The following is a 24,563-nucleotide window of genomic DNA, read 5'->3' as shown; positions in this document are numbered from 1 at the left end:
AACTCTCCCTGACAGCATTTTTTTGGACAAAGTTGCCAGCCCCAGCATTTTTTATTATTTTCACAAAAGTTTAATGCCTTCCAGAAAATGTTCTTCTTTAAATATATAAACATACACTATATCAAATTAAAGAACAGACCCTCTGCTTTTAAACAAAAAACTCAAATATGGGTAGGTTTCTAAAAAATTCAAATTTTGAGAAAAAGATAATTGCATTTTTGTAAAGGCTTTGTATTTTGTAAAGACTTTTGTTATCAAAAAATATACAACCAGTGGTTGCCAGTGTTTTATAAATTAGATAAGGGCGCTTAGTGGATAATGGAAGGAAATTTTGAATGCCGTAAAAACTCGTCATTGACAGGGAAAATAACTAATCAGTTAAGGCAGGTAAAGAGTTAACAAACAAAACTATTAAAAGATCTTAAGTAAGTATTTGAACTCTACATTATGTAGCCTATCATATATCCCAATTCAAACATGTTTAAAGCTGAATGCAGACTATAAATATAAAACTGGCAGGCTGAATATAACTTAAATGTGAAACTGGCATGCACTACTCGTTTTCACACCATGTGTAGACTATATGTCGACTGAAAAAATATTTAGGCTTTAAATTCTATAGGCTACAATGTTATCACAGATCATACGACATGCACATTTTACACAATATAGCACACTAAATATTGTAATAGCATAATTCCGGCATTATAAAAAGTCAGAGGCCCATAAGTAAAATAGGCTATCACTTACTTCGATATGCTTCAGAAGGTCCTTCGCTGTCCCGTGTCCCATGAACTGAGATCCCATGTATCGCGACCGCACCTCTCCATTGCTCCAGAAACGAACGTGGAGGTCCAGCTGTTTGGATTTGGTGGACGAGTTGAAGCTTTCGTCGAACATTAAGACATATTGTCCGCTTATGGCGTTAATTAGTTCTCTCTTAATGAAGTCCGCTATGCCAAATCTTGCTATATAAGCGATCTTGTTCGGTCCATACGTAAACGTTTTCGCAATGTGCGAGTCGGGGAACATTGCCTTGAAAAGGTCACTAATACTGTCGCTACTGTTGTATGACATATGTTTTGTCACTGTGTGGAGAATCCAAAGTACCTCAGATTTTGAGGTCTCGGTGGACCCGAAAGTAGTCCTAAGATCATTAGGTCTAACGTTACTCGATGAAGCTGTAACGTGATTGCCCTGGAGTCCGGAGGCACCAGGCATCGACGATGATGTAGACGGCTGGGATGGGGAACAAAACTGTGTTATGGTTTGACTCCGCCGAAGGCTTTTCATGGCAAGCAGGTGTTTGTCCGCTTTGGCATGAGACTCAAGCGCCTTCACACCCAATGTCCCTAACTTTATTATTTTCTTGCATACTGTGCAGCGAGCTTCATATTTATTGCAGGGGACATCTTGTAACCAGCTGCAAAAATCGTCGTTGTCGAGCCAAGTCTCTTGGAACAAACACTTACCCATGTTCTTTGAAAACGCGCGTAGACACAAGTGCAGACAGACAAAACAACCAACCTATGATAGGGGCGGATCTACGGTTGGGCCTGAGATTGACAGCTGCCCACCCAGTCAGATCAAATACATCAGAATACATTACGCTTAACCCTATTAGAATGCGAGTGTTGGCGCCAACATAAAGCGCTATTTGACCGTAAATCCTCAACCTTTTGCACGCTTAAAAAAATCCTAAAAGACAAATAGCGCTTTTTGCCAAAATATGGTTTATTACGGTAATTTCTGAAAAGCTGAAGGAAAAGTGTAAGGAGTAAAAATGCATGAAGCAGTCGGGTAAAGAAAACTAAAAGGTTTTGTTTCTGAACGGAAGTAGAAGTTTTAAGACTTTGGTAAATTAAATTTAAGACCTAGGATGAAAATCTGGGCGTTTTTAAGACTTTTTAAGGCCTTAAATTTAACTTTCTGAATTTTAGACTTTTTAAGACTTTTTAAGACCCCGCGGGAACCCTGAGGCTGTGTTCGAAATCGCCCCCTATACCCTTAAATAGGGCCCTGTGTGAGTGAACATCCATTTGTAGTGGTGTCCGAAACAATAGTGGACGTTTTTGAGTGCACTCATTCAATCCCACAATGCACCGCAATAACGAGTGTACAGTTGATGTACGCGCTGGAGAATATGCTTGTTTGATGCACCAGCGCTGCGCAGACCGATCGGCGTATTACAGCAAAGCCCCGCGAGAGCGTTTCGAGAGCAAACGAGAAACGACTCCTTATGCTTTTGAATCATACTCTCAACGCACTGAGAGTCGCGCTCAGAATGAATTAACTTACCGCTGTCTGATTTGCCCTATGTACCCTCATTCTCCATTACTCCACTAGCCTACTCCAAAAACGAGCCAACAAGCTTAAAGTTAACCCATAGCTCTTTACTTGTATGGCACTGAACTTACTGGGAAAGGGTAATGAATAATAAAGTAACTCATAAGCATTTCATTTAAAAATAACGGCTTAATATTTTATTTACAAATTTTATAGGATAAAATATATATAGTATAGTATATACTTTATACTATATAGTAGGCTACTATTTATACTATATTGCATGGGCGTCAGAAGCAAAAAAATGTGGGTGGGTCCTTAGGTAGAGGAGGCAGGATTGGGAGGCTGGGTTTAACCATAATTTATGAAGGAGACTTGGAGCTTGGCAAGACCAGTGGAGACGCAGGATACTCGGAGTGGGGCGGGATAAGTGGAGGCGCAGGAGACTTATAGCTGGGTGGGACCATCGGCGATGGGAGCCTTTTCCACCTCATCAAATACCTTAAAATAATTACCAGAGGCCAGGTGCATCTCACCCTTAGCTGCAGGAGTATGGGCAGGTCCCATCCTTCCATGGCCTTGTACACAAACAACCACACAGGGACAGACGATGTAGCTGGCTTACGCACCTAATCAGACTCACTGTGGAGCTTGGGCAGGGCAAAATTTGTCTCAGGCTTCAGTTCTGTCACTTGCTTTGAGGCAGGCTCTGTGTCTGCAGTGGGCTCTGAAAACCAATCAGTATCTGGTGTGACCACCATTTGCCTCATGCACACACATCTCCTTTGCATAGGAGTTGATCAGGTTGTTGATAGTGGCCTGTAGAATGTTGGTCCACTCTTCTTCAATGGCTGTGCGAAGTTGCTGGATATTGGCAGGAATACGCTGTTGTATACGCCAATCCAGAGCATCCCAAACATGCTCAACGGGTGACATGTCCTGTGATTATGCTGGCCATGCAAGAACAATGTTTTCAGCTTCCAGGAATTGTGTACAGATCCTTGCAACTTGGGGCCATGCATTATCATGCTGCAACATGAGGTGATGGTCGTAGATGAATGGCACAACAATGGGCCTTAGGATCTCATCACGAAATCTCTGTGCATTCAAAATGCCATCAATAAAATGCACCTGTGTTCGTTGTCCATAACATACGCCTGCCCATACCATAACCCCACCGCCACCATGGGCCACTCAATCCACAACGTTGACATCAGCAAACCGCTCACCCACACCACACCATACACGGCATCTGCCCTGTACAGTGAAATACGGGATTCATCTGTGAAGAGAACACCTCTCCAAAGTGCCAGACCCCATCAAACGTGAGCATTTGCGCACTCAAGTCAGTCACAACGATGAACTGCAGTCAGGTCGAGACCCTGATGAGGACTACGAACATGCAGATGAGCTTACCTGAGACGGTTTCTGACAGTTTGTGCAGAAATTCTTTGGTTATGCAAACCGATTGTTACTGCAGCCTTCCGGGTGGCTGGTCTCAGACGATCTTGGAGGTGAAGATGCTGGGTGTGGTTACACCTGGTATGTGGTTGTGAGGCCGGTTGAATGTACTGCCAAATTCTCTGAAACGCCTTTGGAGACAGCTTATGGTAAAGAAATGAACATTCAATTCACAGGCAACAGCTCTAGTAGACATTCCTGCAGTCAGCATGCCAATTGCACGCTCCCTCAAAACTTGTGACATCTGTGGCATTGTGCTGTGTGATAAACCTGCACATTTTAGAGTGGCCTTTTATTGTGGCCAACCTAAGACAGCATCGCAAACTTGTGTGGTTGGAACAACAGCTCTCGACCTGTGGTTAGAAGCATAGTTTCTTGTTTGCATGGCATGTGGACTTAATAAATCCTTATCTTGAGCAAAATACAGCTGACATTTAGTACAATCTATATCTTTTATTTCGAATACATACAAATGTCATTTACGTCTTTTAGTTTGTCAAGAGATTTAAAGCACCTTTTTTGAAGAGTGCGCATATGCGGACGTGCTCTAGTATGTAAGAACGAGAATCTGGAAATAAAGCAAAATAACTGAGAAAAATAATAATAAGTCCTCAGGTGCCATATCCATAATTTATAGCAAAAAAATCTAGCATGAATTCGATCGCAAACTAATTAATTAAAAGCAGTTATTACTCCATCACCTATGTGACATCATTAACCAACGTGGTTGAACGAAAGATCTGCGACAATGCAGTTTTGGGAAACAGTCGTGACTAGCTAGTTGATTTATTCAACGATGCATCGCACTATGGTAGTTCAGCAGTGAGCTACGTCGTTGTACGGGAAATGCACCCCAGAGCTGTCAGATCTGTTACTAAAGCTTGGAACATACAAAGAAATTTGTTCGTTTTCTCGAGGTGGCAAGAACAAGAACAAAGTTCGTTATGGCCAGGACATTCCATACTTCACGAGAAAAGCAGGTGCCGAACATCTCCGTTTCTCTGCATTAACCCCACCCACTTTAAAATTCTGATCAATCACACAATAGTTCTCGGATACCCACAAGAAAAAATTTCTGCTCAGACGATGTGTCGAGAACGAGCTGCGAGAACTCCCAAACCAGGGCTCCGAGAACAAAATGACGTAATTTTGTTCTCGTAGCCCTGGGAGCGAGAACTTTTTTCTCTGTTCTTGTGGAGTATGTTGCAGCCTTAAGGCTCTTTTGCTTTCAGCATATCAGTTGGATAATCACCTCTTTGAAAGCACAAACGTTATCCAATAGAAACTTTGTTTAGGTCTAGTTGCAAACACGTGCCAATCACAATCAACATCCTGTTTGGAAATGCTGCTGAACGTCTATAAACGTGCAGAGCAGAATGCAGGGGCACACAAACTGCACTTTCATTCACCACTGCCACACTCACAAGATGGTTCCACCAAGGCCTAAAAAGCGTTTACACTGCTAGAAGTTGTTGAAGAACTTTGTAAGTCGAGTGATGATGAGCAAAATCATTTTTCTAACATTTATGAGCCAAATCTTCATTCAAGTGATGATGAACCAGATGTGCTTCTGCCAGAGGAAATGTCCGATTCAACCCTAGAATGGTGTGTGATATTTTTTTGTTCCTAATTTTACTGGGTTATGTGTAAATATGACATAAACATATAATTGTATGATGAGTATACATTTAGATGTGTATATATATGTGACAAGTCTCCCGAGCTCTCGTCAGCGTCGCCCTGGAAACAAACAAGGATCACCTGTGTAATGGCAAAAATTAATTCGTCGACATCACTAATAAGAGACAAACCATAATCCAATTGTCTTTATAAAGATTTATTTTCCTTGCAAGGAAGAGCCACGGTCAAACGCAGCCGCTCGAGGCTACCTTGAGTGTGAACTGGAGACACAAAGAAGCCACAATCTTCTTATACCCCCAATGTCTAAATAACCCCCTCAGTAATTTCCCATACATCTGGCGAAACCCACTGAAGGTTTCGCCTTGAGCAATTAAAAGCAAGAAACACAATGGTCCTTCATCTGTAACAACAGACAGAGTATCACCTACTCTTAATCAGCATATCTATTCAAACGCATAGATGCTAGTCAGGAATTCCAATTCCAGGAGCCATGAAAGATAAAAGGGACAATGTATGGCTTCCACAGGTGGGGCCTCTTTGATCTGACTTATTTAAAACACAATAGAGAAAACAGGTCTGGAAGATTAAATCTTCTGTGATTAAATTTTTCCCCAACAATTTCCCCCTTTTATCATTCTTTGATAACTTGCAAAAAAGAAAAATTTTAAATGTGTATATAATAAAAATAGAAGTAGTAATAATAGTCACTCATCACATTCATTACAGCTGGATAACAGCAACCTGTCGAGTCTTTCTGTGGCATGAAATGGTTTCTGTCACCACAAACCCAAATTACAGCATGCGAAGTGTCACTTGGTTTTCTAAACGTACAGGTAAAACCTGTTGTGATACTGCCTATCACCGCTGTGCAGTTCCCTGTGGTCGAATTCTTGATGTCAATTCTGACTCTGCAGTCAGAACACCCTGCTTTCACGTTCAGCTTCAGTCTCGTGAGCACACGCACACATCTCCTTGAACATGCATCACTCTCAATTTTGTAATCAACATGTTTGTGTGGTTGTACCGCTGCGTTCTCTTTCGAGCAGACGTTGGATGTTTTGTTGGAATCTTCCCTTGCTCGATGTCCGCTGCAGCTCTAAGCACCACCTACTGGATTCTGTAGGCTTGAAATAGGGTTTAACTTGAAAACTGGTTGGCTCAGCACCACTTTGTGCCAGTGTCTCTGCTCCTGAGATGATAACGGCAAATGATGTTTATATATCTGCTCGCACAGACGTTTGCCTCCTGCTTCTCTCTCCTCTTGGCTCCTCCTCCCCGATCACTGTTGGGACCTTTCTGCAATGGCTCGCATGCACCCACGTCGCTCTCTCCGCTTCTTTGACGGCAGTGTCGTCAGAAGCCTGACAAAAGGCCCTAGCCACCTTTCCGCCTTCCAGCTCTTCGTACTCAGGTCCTGTTTTACCACGTGATCTCCTGGCTTGATGTTGTGCAAGGGAGTCTCAGCCGGTTTCCCCTGTAGCAGTTTTCGCCTGCACACATACACCAGACAACAGAGAAGACATTTCTTTGCAATAATTCACAATTCTATTGATGCAAGCTATTGTTTACCCCCTTCCATTCCCATGAATGGTGGTCTTCCAAAAAATTTCTCAAACGGGCTCAGATTTACTCAAGGCCTTTTCTCGTTTTCATGTATTTCAATATGCATCAAAATGCGAAATTTTCAGCAAATATTGTAACCCCCTTATAAACTTCATTCATTTGAGTACCATTACCATTACCATTCCCCCTTTGGCTGCAGGCTCGCCCATGCAGCCATTTATCATAATCATTGAAAATATTGTTGGGGTAAACAAGGCTTGCCATCACTTCTTGTCTAGACGCCATTTTGTACATTCACACATCATTCATAAGTTTCCAGCCACGTCTCCACAGGTGCTTCTCCGCTGCTGTGGCAAATGCCTGCATACTCTGTAAGGAAATCAAAGCATTTGTGTTAGTTTCAGATAATAAAATACATTCTGGTTCCTTTGACTGCTGTGCTGCCGCGGCCTTCGCAGCCGCATCTGCTCTCACGGTTTCCTGTTGAAATAAACTCTTTGTTGTTAGTTACGCTGCGCATTTAAGTCTTAACTTGAAAGTTTCCCATAAACATACTGAAAATATCCAATAAAATGAAAGACAAATCCGTATTTCATCTCTGTAAGCCAGGCTAAGTCAGTAATCACTGTCACTGCTCTCCCATCATGTTAGGGGTGTGTGATACCTCCAAAATCCAAACATGCCAACTTTCTGCTATCAACCGTGTGACGACACACACATCCCTAGGCCAGACCCACAGTCACTCCTCAGAGACTAAACACTTTAGAAAACATATATGAAAACAAACAATCAGTGGTTCTTTTGATTAATCAAAATCATAACAGACCTTTTTGGCATTTACTCAAACTCAAACTAAACAATACAAATAAGTAAGATAGATAATAATCCATCTTAGCGCCTTAAATCTCTACATAAAACATCCTTCAGTTTACATTTTGTGCTTTGCCCACAGTTTCTCACTGTGCATCACATTCTTATCAACCTTCCTTCAGTCAGTCATTTCAACACAATTCTTCACAAACTACCCTACTTACTATTTCCAACAGAACCATTTTCACTCATCATAGCCCACCTCATATTTAACCATTAACAAATATAAATCTAAATTTGTTAATGTTAAATATACTTCATCAAAATGACAAAATTATCAATTCGTATTACGTTCAATCAGCTCGTTCACTCATCTTTATCTCGTGACATCATACTTAATCATACTCAATACCCAATTCTTTATCAAAATCTTTTCAGCTCCTGTTATCAATAAACAAAATTAATTAATTAATCAATTAGGATTTCTTTTAAAGTACCCTTTTCTCCATGCCCTGTCCATTAAAACTCCTCTTATATCATGTAATTTGGCAGTGATTCTTATCATCAAACTTGCCACATCAATTTCTTTAACGCTGGTTAAAACCAGTCTCTATTTTAAAAAGCATTCATATTTCAATGTCCATTTTAGCCTAATTTGACTTTGATTGTTCACAATCCCTGTCAGAAATCCTAATTTTTTATTTTTATTTTCTATTTATTTTTTTTGTTTCCTGTATGAATCAAAATATGTCTAGAAGTTATCTAGATATTCTTTTAGAAGTTATCTTTTTGGTTCGCCCTCCGGCCTTTCATAAATATGAGGGAGTCTCTAGATCATTTGGATAGTGACTTCGGTTAAATTGTCACTTTGTCTCTTAATTAATCCAAAGATAAATTAAAATAGTCTTCATCCATGACAAATTTGGTCATAATTACTAGTGACAGACAGAGCTGGATGTCCAATCCACTTAAAGCTTGTCCCATGTTCTGATCATCTTTTCATCAGATTCACTCAGAATAATCAACTTCCTCTAAAGTTTTTTTGTTTTGTTTAACTTAACTCATCTGTAATGATAAAGACACTAATTCCAGAGGTTATTGACACACTACACTCAATCATGACACATAAATATGAACTGCTCATTCTCAAGATGTGCTTTTTACATGGTCTCTTAACCAGTTTCAAATATGTTCGTTCATTAGTTGTTTATTTTTAGAAAAGTCAGCTGGGTTGTTTTGTTCTGATATCATTGTTTTTGTGTAGTCTCAGCTTTAACTGAGCAATAACAGATATAGTACAATCCCTGTTTCCAGCCTCTCTCTCTCTCTCATCCAGATAATCTTTTCAACAGTCTTCTAAGACTTTAACTATAATGTTAAATTCATTAACCCTTAAATCATTAATCCTTCACAAAGTTTAGAAATTTCATAGTGTAACTTATTGTTTCAAGTTATCTTTAGTTTAGAATTCTTTGTTATTCAGACCTTCTCTTTAAACTTCAAAAGCCATCCTCATCTTAAAGCCATCACCATGTCTCCAAATTATCCTCTGCCATCCTAATGACCTGCAGGATTAAGACTATGATAGAGACATATTAGTTCAATATCATACAGTTTTACTAATCCAAATAAATTTTGTTCTGCTCCACAAAGTTATCAATCACAATCACAGCATGGTTTCAGCTGGCTCTTGAATGCCGATCTCATTCATAGCTCTTTTCCTTCAGGGTGTTTCCTGGCTCTCAATTTATGCGGTATTTGGTGAGCGGTATAGAGGGGCCAATATTAGGGCAGGGGCTGCTGTGTCCAGTCTTGACCTTGGCCCTTACGAAACACAGCTTCCCCCCCCAACAGAGATGCTGCTGGCCTCACAGACATCTGCCTCACCTCTCATACACACCTCACATAAAACCCCCTCCTCCTTTTTTTTTTTTTTTTGTTTGTTTGTTTTTTGGTAGGGGGTCCAAGGCGACTTATCGTGATTCCCCTGGCTTGGGTTGCTATCCTGTCAGGCCGTAGGAAGTCTTACCCGTCATCGGGAACAACCACATCTTGCTCAACCTCGTCATCGCTTTGAGATCTTTGACCCTAAACAGGATCCGATATTTTCTAGAGCCTTTCGGAAAGTGCATTCAAGAGTCATCAGAGCCATCTGGTCTGCTTTTAAATTAGCAAAAACATGGAGACAGGTTAATTATAACACAACTTAATCACTAAAATCCATCATACTTCTTCAAAGACGCAACCTAACAGTGCGTGGATTACACTCAGTGAATTTAGCCAAAACAACTCTCCATTCCATTTAATGTTCTGCTACATCTGTGACTAAGGCCATCAGTTCTGTACATGGTGAAGGCTAAGAGTAGACAGACGTTACTGGTCATATCATACATTAATCAAAATTTCATTTCAATTTCCGTCTTATTGCCCTCTTTATGGCACCTTTTTTATATCTTAACAAATAACTGTCTATTGTGTTCACATAATGCCCTGTGCTTTTACTCATCAATATCTTCTATCATCTGTGGCACAGGCTCATATATCAGCTTTGAGCTGGTCTGGGATGAGAGAGAGACTCTGAGGCCTTCAGGGTTGCTACACTGCATTTTCATAAACCTTTCACTCCTCACACTAGCTCAGTGTAAGATCTGGCTTTGTTTTCAAATAAATATAAGACATTTTCCTTTTAACTCTATCCTTAGACAGAAATCACATTTTCAAGTGATCATAACTTTATATTTGTCTTTTGCCCCCAAAATAAATTCAGAAGCTATAATTTTCACTCAGATTGAGTCTCTGTTACTCAAATTAGGCCACGTGGTGGCCGGATTGAGATTACAAATTGTTTATTTCAGCTCAGCACAGGCTTATCTTTTGAAACCAAAACATCAATTTCTAGGGTTTTCAACATTTTAACACCTATAGTTATTTCAACAACCCAATATTCAGTCAAATCATCATTATCAGCGTTTTGCAAAGGTGAGAAGAGCAAGAACATATTTATTATATCTTTTTCATTTAACTCGGTTAATCAGGATTTATATATTTTATATATCTTTTACAACATGTTTTATCATCTTTAACTTTAATTTTAACCTCATATTAAAATTATCTCAAATCCTTCCTTCAAAAATAATCACTAAAGAATTTATCAAGCTTATTATTTTCTCATTTTCTTAGTGTAAATCTGTTTTATTCTTTTTTTTTTTTTACTGATTTCATTTACAGAATTTAGTCTGGTGGCCTGATTTGCCACACTTTTTACACCTTATGGGTGTTCAGACACAGTTACGCGCAAAATCAATGGCCCAGCTGAGCACAATTAAAACGCTCTCATCTTTAGCTTATGGAGCAACGTTCAGCAACCTGTGTGCTCCAAAAGTGGCAGTCTGTCTGAGAACAGAGCTCGCTCGAGGTCCAATAAAACAGACAATGGCTTGCAATTTATGGTGCTTTATCAAAGTTTATCTGCTTTTTCACCAACATTATTTTTAGTTACTCAAATTGTATATCTCCCTTCGGGTATGGCACCTCCCCCATTTTATAAATTAATGAATACGCACAAACATCTACAAATTTGAATTCTCTTGTTCTCTCTTTGTTTGTAGCTAGTTAACTTCCAATTACAATAAAAACATTTCTGCCCATTATCTTCATCAGTCCAGCAAATTTCTTTGAAGTCAGGTTTTCAGAGCGGAGCTGCTTACAGCATTTGCTCTTGTTCATCTTACAATCTTTATACCGACTAATCAAATTACTGATCATATCACTCAAATTGTTAGCTAAAATTTAGTCAAAGTTCATACTCACCAGCGATCTTTAAACAGCTGTGGCATTTTAATTTCTCCGTTTCATTTCTCCACAGTCAATGCCTCTCACACCCAGCATTTCGGTGTCTGCTCACAGTTCTCACACGCGTTCTCACAACAGCCCATCGATTTATCCTTTTCCTTCAACTGACTCTTTCACAGTCCCAGTCTGGTCACTCAGCGGTGACACTCAAATCATGACATTTAATGAACTTCGTATACGTTGCATGCATTTCTGGCCATATAATTTTCTCATTTGATAAAATACCGGTGTCTCATATTTAGCTAGCTTGCTTTGGATTTCCCCATATTGGCAGTCTGATTCTGTGGCTTTTTCGCGCGCGCGCTATTAATCTGTTGGACGTCTCCGTACAGATCTGATCTCTTCACCCAAGACCAGCCGGGCGGACACTCGCAATAGTGCCCTTTTCGGGACTGCACACAACTCAGTCCCCGGACCGCACACAACTCAGTCCCCGGACTGCACACAACTCAGTCCCCGGACCGCACACAACTCAGTCCCCGGACCGCACACAACTCAGTCCTCCAATTCGCCCACGTGATTTCAGTTTCTATCCCATAAACATATCAACCACGTTGCATTCGTCACAGAGTCAGACTCCCCCTATGGTTTATCCCTATCAATTCAATTTTCAATTTAACCAAATTCTAAAAAATAAAATAAAATTCCCCCTGAATTTTTTTTTTTTTTTTTAAAGTTTGTCTCTTACCAGAAGCGCCCCGTTGCCATCGGATTCGTTTTCTCTGATTCCAGTGGCTGGACCCTCTGGACACCCCAGAGCAGTCAGGCCCTTCTCCCTCAATCCTTCGGGGTAAGGCTGTGACTCTAACGTCCAGGATGATCAGTCGCCAACCTGCTCTCAGGGTCCAGAAGGCACATCCAAGGAATCCCACTTCTGACACCAACTGTAATGGCAAAAATTAATTTGTCGACATCACTAATAAGAGACAAACCATAATCCAATTGTCTTTATAAAGATTTATTTTCCTTGCAAGGAAGAGCCACGGTCAAACGCAGCCGCTCGAGGCTACCTTGAGTGTGAACTGGAGACACAAAGAAGCCACAAGCTTCTTATACCCCCAATGTCTAAATAACCCCCTCAGTAATTTCCCATACATCTGGCGAAACCCACTGAAGGTGTCGCCTTGAGCAATTAAAAGCAAGAAACACAATGGTCCTTCATCTGTAACAACAGACAGAGTATCACCTACTCTTAATCAGCATATCTATTCAAACGCATAGATGCTAGTCAGGAATTCCAATTCCAGGAGCCATGAAAGATAAAAGGGACAATGTATGGCTTCCACAGGTGGGGCCTCTTTGATCTGACTTATTTAAAACACAATAGAGAAAACAGGTCTGGAAGATTAAATCTTCTGTGATTAAATTTTTCCCCAACACCTGCAAGCACTCAGCACGGGCCGGACCGTCACACAGATCAAAACACACAGCATAAAGCACAGCACCACGGGACTCCAGTTTGAGCACAACACTCCATGAAGCAACGCGCTAACCCTTCTCTCTCTCTCTCACCCAGACAGCAGCCTTTAACACTCCGGCCACACCATCTCACTGACGTCACCGCGAGTCACCCTGCACCAGAGGAAGAAAGGAAGCACAGCGCACCAACACTTCACCGTCTCAACGTTTGTTCACCTTTTCACAGTAAACCCACCCTCCGGGGGCTTTTCACTGAATTCTGTGTTGTGTGATTCTTCACCCTGCCACATATAATGGAATTATGCATTGCATGTACTATGTTAGTTTTATGCTTTATTCAAATTGTACTATATTGTTGCAAGTACCATATTAGTTTTATACTATATTAAGTTTGTACTATATGGTGACCAGTGGGTCCAGATTGTACAAATTTTGCTTTCCTGTTATGTCTGTCAGGAAATTTCAGGCCATTTCAGCAGCACTGTATCTCAGCGATCCTAAGATGCTGAGAATGTGAAAAAGAAGGGGACTCCGGTCTATGATCGCCTGGGTAAATTGAAGCCAGTCTACCAGGAGATAAGAGATGCCTGCAAGACCTTTTTTCACCCTCATCAAAATATTGCAGTAGATGAGAGGATGGTGGCATCCAAAGCGAGGATTGGGCTACAGCAGTACCAAAAAGAGAAGCCAACAAAGTGGGGATACAAGCTTTTCGTTTTAGCTGAGTTAAGAAACAGTGATGGCGCTGGTGGATGAGAAGATGCTGGGAACTGGCCAAAAGTTGAATGTAGACAACTTCTACACCAGCCCATTTATGACGGTGTTCGAACCCCTCAATGCCGGCATGGAGGGCCAGCCCGATCAGGCAGTTGGACAGTCCCCTGTATTAGAGGTCTCCACCACTCTTGTACCTCGGGGCTCTATAAAGGTAGACTATCTTATGATAGAGAGTGCTTCAGCTCCTCATGTGCCTCCTGTTTCTGCAAACGCCAGAGGCTTTCTGCAGTTAGGAGATGCATTGGTGCCCACAGTTCAACAGGTGCCAAAAACAGAGCGGTTAACGCCCCTAGCGGTCAGCGGTGCTCTTCCCATGACGGTGCGTCCTTGGCAAGCCCCGGCTTTGAGACAGGAAATTGTGTCTCTCTTAGAGAAAGGGGCAATATAAAAGATACCCCTCACTCAGGCAGAGGCAGGCTTCTACAGACGTTATTTTGTAGTGCCCAAAAAGATGGTGGATTACGTCCAATTCTGGACTTGCGTCACTTAAATCTTACACTCAGAGTGAGCAAATTCAAAATGCTAACATTGAAGTCTCATTGAAGTCATTCTGTCTCAGGTTCGAACTAGAGATTGGTTTATGACCATCGATCTAAAGGATGCGTATTTCCACATTCAGATTGTCAAGAGACACAGGAACTTCCTCAGGTTTGCTTTCGAGGGCAAAGCTTACCAATACTGTGTCATTCCATTCGTACTAGCCTTGGCTCCTCCGACGAGGTGTATGGTGAAATAAATGGACGCTGCTCTGGCCCCATTGCGGCTCCAGGGCATCCGGATTTTGAACTACCTGGATGATTGGCTGATATTAGCTGGACACCCGACCTTTGGCGTATGGAGTGAAGGGCATCGTGGTTGGCACAAATTGTTTGGAGTTGCTAGCAGTGTTTCTGGCACTCAAATGGTTCTTACCCCATCTGAAGGGGTGTCATGTATTGGTCAGCACGGACAATATGACTGTAATATAACACCCGAATTGTCAAGGAGGGCTACGCTCAGGCTGGCGAAGCACGTGCTTCTCTGGGCGCAGACCAGTTTTCTGTCAGTCAGAGCAGTTCACATCCCGGGCCATTTGAACTTAGGGGCGGACCTACTCTCGAGGCAGGGCTTGGATCCCGGAGCTTGGAGGTTGCATCCTCAGGCGGTAGGCCTCATATGACAGAGGTTCAAGCTTCGAGCACAACTACGCACTGCCCGCTCTGATTTTCCCTGTCACCGCCGTCGCCTCTGGGGATAGATTCTCTGGCCCATACATGGCCCAGGACTAGTCTCTTTGCCTTTCCACCGATTCGCTTGCTCTCAGCGGTGCTGCTCAGAGTGTGAATGGACAAGGTGAGACACCTGTTGTTGGTACTCCCTCGCTGGCCCACTCAGATTTTGATTTTCAAGCTCAGGGTAATTGCAATTATTAAATATGATTATCACACTTTACATTGAATGATGTTTTGAATAACATTATACCATTGTTTGAAGCAACTGCATGCCATATTTTATATAAAAATAAAAAACATGCTGAAAACACGCTTCCTGAAACTTTTATAGCTTTTTCTGTAGCATTAATTGTGTTCATGCGACGAACAACCGTATAAGTCCAAAAAAACAAAAATTGAGATAACCATGTGACTTGAATGTATGTGTGCCACTTTGTATACAGAATCACTCTGGGGGGTGTTCGCGCGACCAAAACTCTGTATTTTAAAATTTAAAATAGTCTCACGCGGAAAAACCGTTTATGTCCACTAACGAAAAATGGAGACGTCGGTTGCTTTCATGTCCGCTGCGGACATTAATAGGCAAAACCTCGGCAAAAAAAGGAGAGCGAACGTGAATGAATGGAAGGACAGAGCAAGGAAGTATTTGAGGAACGCTGGGAAACCCTATGTGAACCGGAGAGGAGAGCAAAAACAAGGAAAAAGTCCACCAAAAGAGGTGAGTGAAAATCCGTATACAAAGTATCTACCTAAAGTTAGCGGTTACAGTCAGAGGGGCGTGTAGGCTCTGTCTACTACAGTTCATATAGCTCACTCTGTTTAAAGGATCATTTCATGAATGGGTCGAAATGAAAGCTGAGAAAATTAGGATTCAGGGGACGTTTTAAACATGTCTGTACTCCTTATAACCACGGAGAAATGAATCGAAACGCTTTAGGTGCGTCTCTAACACCAGCTCAGCTGCGTCATTCATAGATTGTGTTATACGTAACGTTACTGCTGGCAGAATTGTATACATAAACAAACATAATATGTAAATATTATTATGTAAATCCATCCCCAATCTTTAAGATGTTTAGAGTAGAATTTGATTGCTTTATGTCTTCACTGAAATTGGTAAAAAAAATAAAATAAAAAGTCATTGACGTGTTTAAAATATTTTGATATAATTTTTGTATCCCGTTACCATTTAATGCAACACGTTGTTTTGTAATATTGTATGCTATGTTATGTTTGTTACTTGTTATTTAATAAATAATAAAAATAAATTAAAAAAAGGTAATAATAAAAAAAAAAATGCATTGATTGTGTAAGCTGATATTCTAGCAAGTAACCTTAATAGCTGCTAATAGCTCTAGTTTTTATAGCTAAAAAAAAAAAAAAAAACGCTAATGTGACTTTGTTTCTGTTAAGGGCAAGGTGTGCAAGGAGACGTGTCCCAGGCAGTGTTCAAGCCTAACAGATGAAAGAAAACTCCAGCTCTTCACAGAGTTTTATGCTGTCTCTTATGAGAGGCAGCAGGCTATCATTCTCTCTGGTTTGGAGCAGGTAGGCTAAATTAAGCAATTCATGACCATATCATGTCAACAGTATGCAATGCATTACAATGTAGGCCCATGAAATAACCAGTGAATTGAATACTACTGTATGCCTTCAATTCACTAAGACTGCACATGTGCTTGATCACTGTAAATGTTAAATTTTGTGAGGATGGATGAAGGATGACCAGCATCAAGTAGGCCACCAAGTGCATTAAAGACCACAGCGCTTTGATGCCCTAAAAGGCACATACATGGCTTATTCATTCTCCTAACCAAAGCCTACTCACATACTTAATGACCTTAACTTGACAGCATACGACGGCTAGCCTGCTATGCTATGGTAAATGTATTTTTTTTTCTTTTTACTTCTAGCACAAGGTGAGTCGCAGACGACCACGTGGGCCTGACACTGAGAATACTAAGAGGAAGTACACCTTCAAGTACAATGTGCAACAAGGAGGCCAAAGACTTGCTGTTTGTAAGCTTACATTTATGTCCGTCTTTCAACTGACCAACAGTCGCCTACAGGCAACTTTTCTATAGCCTAGCGTTTTCCGTTTAACTTTTCATTACATGCATGATTTTAATTAGATACATTGTCCATAACATATTTATTTAAAGTTACATATCTTTGAAAAGGTTATTCAAGAAAAGTTAGGCAGTCAGTCTGAGGGAACAGAGCAGGTAGCTAAAGTCAGGTCTCCATTAGAGGACTTCAGAGGAAAACATAAGAACAGGTAAGCAAAAAAACAACAAAAAAAACTTCACCTCAGGAAAGATTAATGTGTATTTAAAATGGGTCATTTATGTAGTAGAAATGTAAAATAATTTTTTAATTTGGAGCCTTCTAGACTGAGAAAAGTCAGAAAATTATTTTTTGATTTATGGGGATGAAAGACAACAACTCCCAGAATGCACTGGGACACAGAGACGCACTGGTCTCGTAGGCTATCTCTCACGGAGGAGAATGCACATCAACTGATCACTTGGTTAGCGTTCATGTAAACACTACATTCAGATTCACAAATCGTAATAAATTCAGTTAGATTTAAACAAAAGATGTGCATGTAAACAATGACGATTTTTGCGTCATCGCAGGATTTTTTCCAGACAAAAAATACATAAATCTCTCGTCTCAGGGGGACATGAGGGAGGAAAGCACGGTAATTCGAAAATACTACAGGTTTTCTACTGATACAAAGCTTAATGCTAAATCCTGAAGTATCCCTTTAATGACTGTAAGTGAAAAACAAAATCCTATAATTTAATGTCAAAGAAACAATGCAATTTTGCAAAACAGACCAGCATAGTTTATTATATTTCGCGTGTTCATGAGTTGTGTTGTTTATTTTTTAGCCCTCATAGCATTCATCCTGCAGTGAGAGAGGGGATAAGAGAGCATATCCTGAGCTTCCCACGCCAACCGAACCACTACTCACGGTTGAAGGGAGATGTGGAGAGGGAGTACCTGAGCCCTGATTTAAACCTGCTCCGCATGTTCCGCCTGTACAAGGAAAACAATCCAGCATCCACTGCAAAGTTCTGGCTCTATAGGGACATCTTCAAGCAGCAGAACCTCAGTTTTGGGCAGCCAAGAAGTGACACTTGTGCGAAATGTGACGCCCTGTTCTCAAAATTAACAGCTGCTACAACAGATGGAGAAAGGTTGAAGATCGCAGCCGAGAGTGAGCTTCACCACCGGAATGCTGAAAAAGCGTACACCCAGTTGCAGGCTGACACAGATTGGGCCAAAGCCAATGATGACTGCCATGTCATTTGTATCGACATGCAGGGGGTAGTGTTCACGCCAAACCTGACACAATCCAACGTGTACTATCAACGGCAGCTGGCCAACTACAACCTCTGTATCCAGGAGATGGGCACTGACGATCCTCCTACAATGTGCCTCTGGCATGAGGGCATCGCTCACAGAGGTTCCATCGAGGTGGCAAGCTGTCTTTTGAAGTGGGCAGAAACATCTTTCGCTCCCCTAGTCCAGGCAAAGGAACGGAAGCTCATCATCTATAGTGACCGATGCTGTGGGCAGAACAACAACTGGCGAGTCCTAAACCTCATGGCCCTGCTCGTATCTAGAAGGTACTTCAGTCAGATAGAGCAGAAGTTCATGGTGTCTGGTCACTCCTTCCTTCCCTGTGACCGTTCATTTGCCACGCTGGACAAGAGGCGTAAGGTGTCCACACTCCACACCCCCAGCGATGTTGCCGAGATGATCCGTGGAGCCAGGCAGCAGCATCCATTTAAAGTAACTGAGATTAAATGTGCGGACTTCAGGCAGCTTCCTGATGCAACATTAAAGCGTCCACCTGGCCTCCTAATCACATCCATGATGTGGTTGAAAGTGACAGGTAAAAAACCGAAGAACTAAACTAAAACTAAACTGGTTTTCTGAGATTAACAGTGTTAGGGATATGTGCGTGAAGGAAGAATCTTTATTGAATTTCTTGTTGAATCATGATTTCAGCTGCTGATCCATGGTGTGTCCACACAAAAGGGAGCCACAGCCTTTACGAGGGATGGAAGACCTGGCTGATCACCAAACAGAGGAAGAATCAACCACCTCCAGCTCCCTTGTTCTCCACCACGTATGCTCGTGCTTACGAGGACCCTCTGCCCGTCAAGAAGGAGAAGCACCGTGACCTTATGAAAATGCTAGCCTACATGCCAGCGGAGGCCCAAGCATTTTATGGGACATTAGAATGTGAAGAGTAGCCTGGTAGGTCATGTGCAGGGTAAGGTGGGGTATATTGTGTATATTGTGTAAAAGTAATCATAAAAGTAGTTGTAGCTTATCTTGTATGCCTTATCTTATGTTGTATAATAGGAATATATAGGTATTTATTTATTTAGTAAATGAATGAATGGGGTGATTATTTATGAAATGTATTATAAAAGTTAAAGGAACAAAAAAGGAAGATGTATATGTAAACTAGCATATGGAACTATAGCATGGAATGATGATGATGTATGTATTGTAAATATGTATTGTTTACTGTTATTACTGTTGTTTATTGTTTGTATGTATTGTTTATTGTATGTACGGTTTATTGTTTGTACTGATGTTTATTTTTTGTACTATAAGTAGGCCTATGTATTGTTCATTGTTCGTACCGTATTGTCCGTGTTTTTGTTCTGTGATTTACATTGGCAAAAAATAAAAGAAATTGAAAGAAAGAAATGCTTAATATTTTCTTTAAGGTTCTGTTACTGTATTAAAACTAAGATAAAGCAATCAAATCTCCAGTGGCTTAAAATGATAGGATGAATTGGACTTATACTGTTATTCCACATTAACTGGACATATACTGTTCTTCCACATTCCAGAAATGTAAATTACTCTAACTTTTTATTTTTAAGATTGATACTAAAAAATCTTATCAAATGTCAATTCTCGAGTTTTTTTCTGTGACACAGAGAGCCGAGTCGCGTCTCTGACAACGCGCGCGCGCCCTGAAGGCAGACCTCTTTCACCTGCGTCCTCACAAAGCTTTTGTGTTTTAAGACCTGCCAGTTTGAACATTAAAGCGATTTTAGACCATCAGATGTGTCTTATGTTGAACTAATGCCTGATATATTTTGACAAACGAGCACTCAGACAGAAGCTTGCACATCACGTGAAGATCGCGCGCAGAGAGCAGTGCAGATACGCAGTGTCAACGCTGTCCTGTTACTAAAGTAAAGTCATTAAAGTAGCTTAGAAACTCAACCGTTATAGGCATATATTTTTAATACCTTTGAATTAAGTACAAACCACAGCTTCATAATGAACAGAGACGGTATGAGTAATTCACACACACAATCACTCTCTCATTAATCCATTCTTAATATAATGTAGGCCTACTGTGTCAATTTATCTGATGTTCAACAAACAGAAATCTGCCCCATAGACAATGACTGCTGAAAGTGAACCGTTTCCTTCAAGTATTTTAAAATCACAAAGAAATGCACTTTTTCATTAGAAAAAAACATTCCACCTTTAATAGTAGAAAATATTTACAGTAAAAACCTTATCAGGAACTTACTCAAAAACCTTATGAGGGCAAAAAAAAAGAAAGAAAAATAATCATTCATTAATCGTAATCGAGGTAAAATGTTCAATTAATCAAGGTTTTTATTTTTGGTCAAATCGTTACAGCCCTAGGAACTAGGCATCAGGGTGGTTACCTGAGAAATAGGAGCTCTAGTGTAGTTCTACCTGGAAGACTCAAATGTTACGTCATTCACTAATTATCTAGCTATCCAATCATTATTTGTCTTCTGTAGTATATAAGTTCTGTTCTCACCCATTACTATGTTCGCAGATACTGATGCCGGCGTTCAAACACTTGCAACTCGCAAACCAATATGACACAGAAATCAATTGTTGATTTTGATATTACCAATTCTGTAGATGATCTAGTGGCGCCCGTATCCAGAGTCCTGACTTTCTGTGGGTTCAAAAAATGTTCCACCCTAGAGGCCCAAGGCATTCCTCTCAACAGCACTCTGATGAGAGAAGATCTTCTCCTACTGGCTTCTAACACCCTAGGCGGCCCCTCAGTTACACCAGCGGATTCTCTTCCAACATCTCCAACACCGTCAGTTCAGCCCAAGCCAGTTGGTAGGAAGCATGTAGCCAAGTCGTTTTCCCCCAAAACAGCTAAACGACTGAAAGGAGAACTCTGGTGAATTTTTAAGTTAATCTTGATCGTTATACCTTTGTGAGTACTGTCTATAGAAGAAAAAAAAACGGATTGGTGCTTGCAACACGGAGCTGTTACATTTAATACCCAGAGCTCCCACTCAGCTAACACGGCAGCTATGGGGGCACATACATAAAGAGTGTCTTTGTGCCTCTTAACAGACACAAAATGCAATTAAAATGTCTGTCCAACATGAACAGGGCCCTTACATGACAACGAGATGCGTTTAGCAACTTAGCCATTGTTTAAACTCACCGAAATAGTGTTTTAGACGGCAAGCTGCAGTCTCATGTCGTGTGTGTGAAGAGTGATGATCGGCTCACAAGTGAAGAAGAAATGGTTCGTAACGCTCCTCCCCCCTGGACTATTTACATTTTTAACGGCTACAACTGAGTTCCCACGGAAATTCAGCACGAGACTACAGCTTGCCGTCTATTTGACATTGGATAGAGATTAAACAAACGACTCATTTCAATATACTGACGAAGAGGAAATAGAGCATCAGCTTGACATGAAGACAAAATTGCCTGAATAGGCAGATATTCGGAATATCTCTGTCTGCTTTGTCAGAATTACTTCAGATACTTATAAAGGAAGATCTTAATTTACCTAAAGATCCAAGAACACTCATGTCAACTTGAAAAGACTGTGAAGTAAAAAAAAAAAAAAAAGGTAACTGGGAGTTATTATTATTTTGGCCTTTGTAACGCAATTGTGCAGAGCTGACCAATGCAAAAGATGTACTCTCACTGTGCAGTCTGTTGTTCATTTAAATGGAAAAATAGTACACCCAGATGTGGAAGCAGCTCTCAGAACAGATGCCCAGTTTGATGAAATGATAGATGACGAACACCATTGTGATGTATCACCTCTCCGGGAGTTGGGAGTGGGATTAGTTACATCTTTTGTTCTTGATTATATGCATTTAGTGTGCTTAGGAATTGTCCATAAGGTTGTTTCACTGTGGGTCAAGGGACCCTTGACATGTAGAATTTCATCTAGTGTTCTTTCAGTTGTACTATAAAACTAAGAACAAGTGCAGACAGTTTTGAATGTTCGATTGAGATACAGCCTAAACTCATTGATTGAAATAAATAAACTTTTAAAGAAAAGTTTCAATGATCTTTGAATCTCATTCCAAGCAGTTGATGCACTATAAGTAAATGCAGTTTTTCCAAACTCTGTTTTCATTAACGGAACATTTAAAAGAATGTATCTACTTGAAACTATTCATATACAGAGGAAGCTGGCCAACTATGGCCTTATACACAAATATAAGCCAGTGCTTGTACCTTCTTAAGTGAAGTGAAGGCCAACCCACCATTTCATACAGTGCACAGTGATGATGTAATGAGAGTTATAAATCTTAAAGCAGAGTGATAAACAGAATCCAATGATTGTAAAAGGGCCTTAGTGGTATTTCTGTAAAAAAAAACGTCTCCATAATCTAAGACAGGTAAGAATGTAGCTTCCACCAGATTTCTCTTGGCAGACTGTGAAAAACAAGCACTATTCTGAAAGTAAAACCCCAGCTTTAACCTTAACTTAGACAACAATTGTTTAATATGTAACTTAAATGATAAGTCCTCTTCCAACACAAAGCCTTGATATTTATAGGAGGAGACTAGTTCTATAGAATTACCCTGCAAAGTGTAAAGAGATGGTAAAGAAGATTCACACTTACGTTTCCTGGAGAAGACCATATATTTTGTTTTCTTATCATTCAGAACTAGTTTTAAAAAGATGAGGTTACGCTGAAGTATTACAAATGCTTCCTGCAGCTTTAAGATGCAGCTATCAATTGAGGATGCAAAACAGTAAATTATAGTGTCGTCAGCATATAAATGAATACCTGCATCTGATAAATTATCACCAAGATTGTTTATATATAATGTAAATAACAGGGGACCCAAAATGGACCCCTGTGGCACACCAGATTCAATACAGAGCTTATCAGAAAGAAACCCCTTAAAGGGGTGGTAAAACACATTGTTTTGAAGGCTTGATTGTGTTTGTGGGGTGCACTGTAACGTGTTCATGCTTCGTTTAAAAAAAAAAAAAAAAACATTATTTTTCATATATTTGACCTTCATTCTACACTGCTCTGTCCCTCCTTGTAAAACGGTCTGATGCTTTCCGGGTTGTATGAAGCCAGTCCCTCAAAAATACGCAATGGGCTCTGATTGGTTAGCTGGCCCAGTGTGTTGTGATTCGCTAACCGCAGTGTACGTTTGTCGGAAACGTCACACCCCTTCCCTTCACCGGTAGACTGTGCTTTGGTCAGTATTAGAAACGATGGCGTCAATAAAACCACACCAATCAGACCCAGAACATTTTAGTGAAGATGATCGAGCAGAACCTGTTCAGTCCTCAAGAGTAAAGACTGCGGATCTATAGTGATCGCTACTGAATGGCACTGTTACTTTTGTATTTTTAGAATGATTATAGCTAAATATCTGTCGCAAGAACTATTAACCCAAAACACTAAACACTGGCTTTACTAGTAAGTTAGCCAAATCACACACAGAACCATGTTTAGCATGCCTGTAGATAAATAATACATAAAAGCTCTAATCAAAGAATCATTTACACTAATGCCAAGTTCGCTGTTGAGATTTTAACGTTAGTGTTTGTAACGTTAGGTGTTCGTCGGATAACGTTAAGTATGAATAAGCATTTAACAGACTGGTTTGCAGAAAAGCGTTGTCATCTGTTTACTTCCTTGCTACAACCTATTACAGGAAAACACATCGATGAAATATAAATCAGACTTACAGGTTGTGGCCCGTAAACAGCTTCTGTTTGTAAATCCAGCTTTCAGGTCAAGCCGTTGCGCATATCCTGTATTGAACTCGCGAACATTGTGAAAGTTTCCCTCCGTGAAATGTGCTGCGGGAGGGAGCCCCGCGTGCGTCGTGCATTCACACACTGGCCGCGTTTGTCTCACGCAGCTGACGTTGTTCAAATCCGGTGTTGAACTCGCGAACATTGTGAAAGTTTCCCTCCGTGAGATGTGCTGCGGGAGCCCCGCACACGCCTGTTCCCTTCTGTCTCATACACACGTGCATATAACATGCTGTATGTTAAACGCTCTGCAACGCACCCCTGTCCCTATGAAGGCTGAACAAAGCAAGTACCCCAGACCTGCAATCCGGATGAAAATAACAGCGTTTCCTCGGCATCGCGGCAACAACACTCCAGCCTAACTATACCACAACAGTGCCGCGATACAAAATGCCCCCCCCCCCCCTCCCCTCCTATTTAATATTCTCGGAGGAGGGGTTTATGTAAATATTGAGCCT

At 40.8% G+C, this 24,563-nt stretch overlaps 1 protein-coding gene across 1 annotated transcript; it reads left to right on the top strand.

Annotated features, from left to right (window-relative positions):
- Positions 1-13,771: 13,771 nt before the first annotated feature.
- LOC307126294 (uncharacterized protein) lies at positions 13,772-19,728 on the top strand (the record flags this gene model as incomplete). The annotated part of the gene is made up of 7 exons (XM_079816759.1): positions 13,772-14,128; positions 14,369-14,503; positions 16,434-16,568; positions 16,934-17,035; positions 17,183-17,298; positions 17,918-18,927; positions 19,044-19,728. The coding sequence occupies 7 exons, from the start codon at positions 13,772-13,774 to the stop codon at positions 19,289-19,291; spliced, it is 2,103 nt and encodes a 700-aa protein (XP_079672885.1). The 3' UTR covers positions 19,292-19,728.
- Between the last annotated feature and the right edge of the window lie 4,835 nt (positions 19,729-24,563).

Source organism: Gobio gobio (assembly GCF_949357685.1).
Source record: "Gobio gobio genome assembly, chromosome: 5".
Lineage (NCBI taxonomy): Eukaryota > Metazoa > Chordata > Actinopteri > Cypriniformes > Gobionidae > Gobio > Gobio gobio.
The sequence above is the reverse complement of the archived record's forward strand: the minus strand, read 5'-3'. Positions and strand labels throughout refer to the sequence as shown.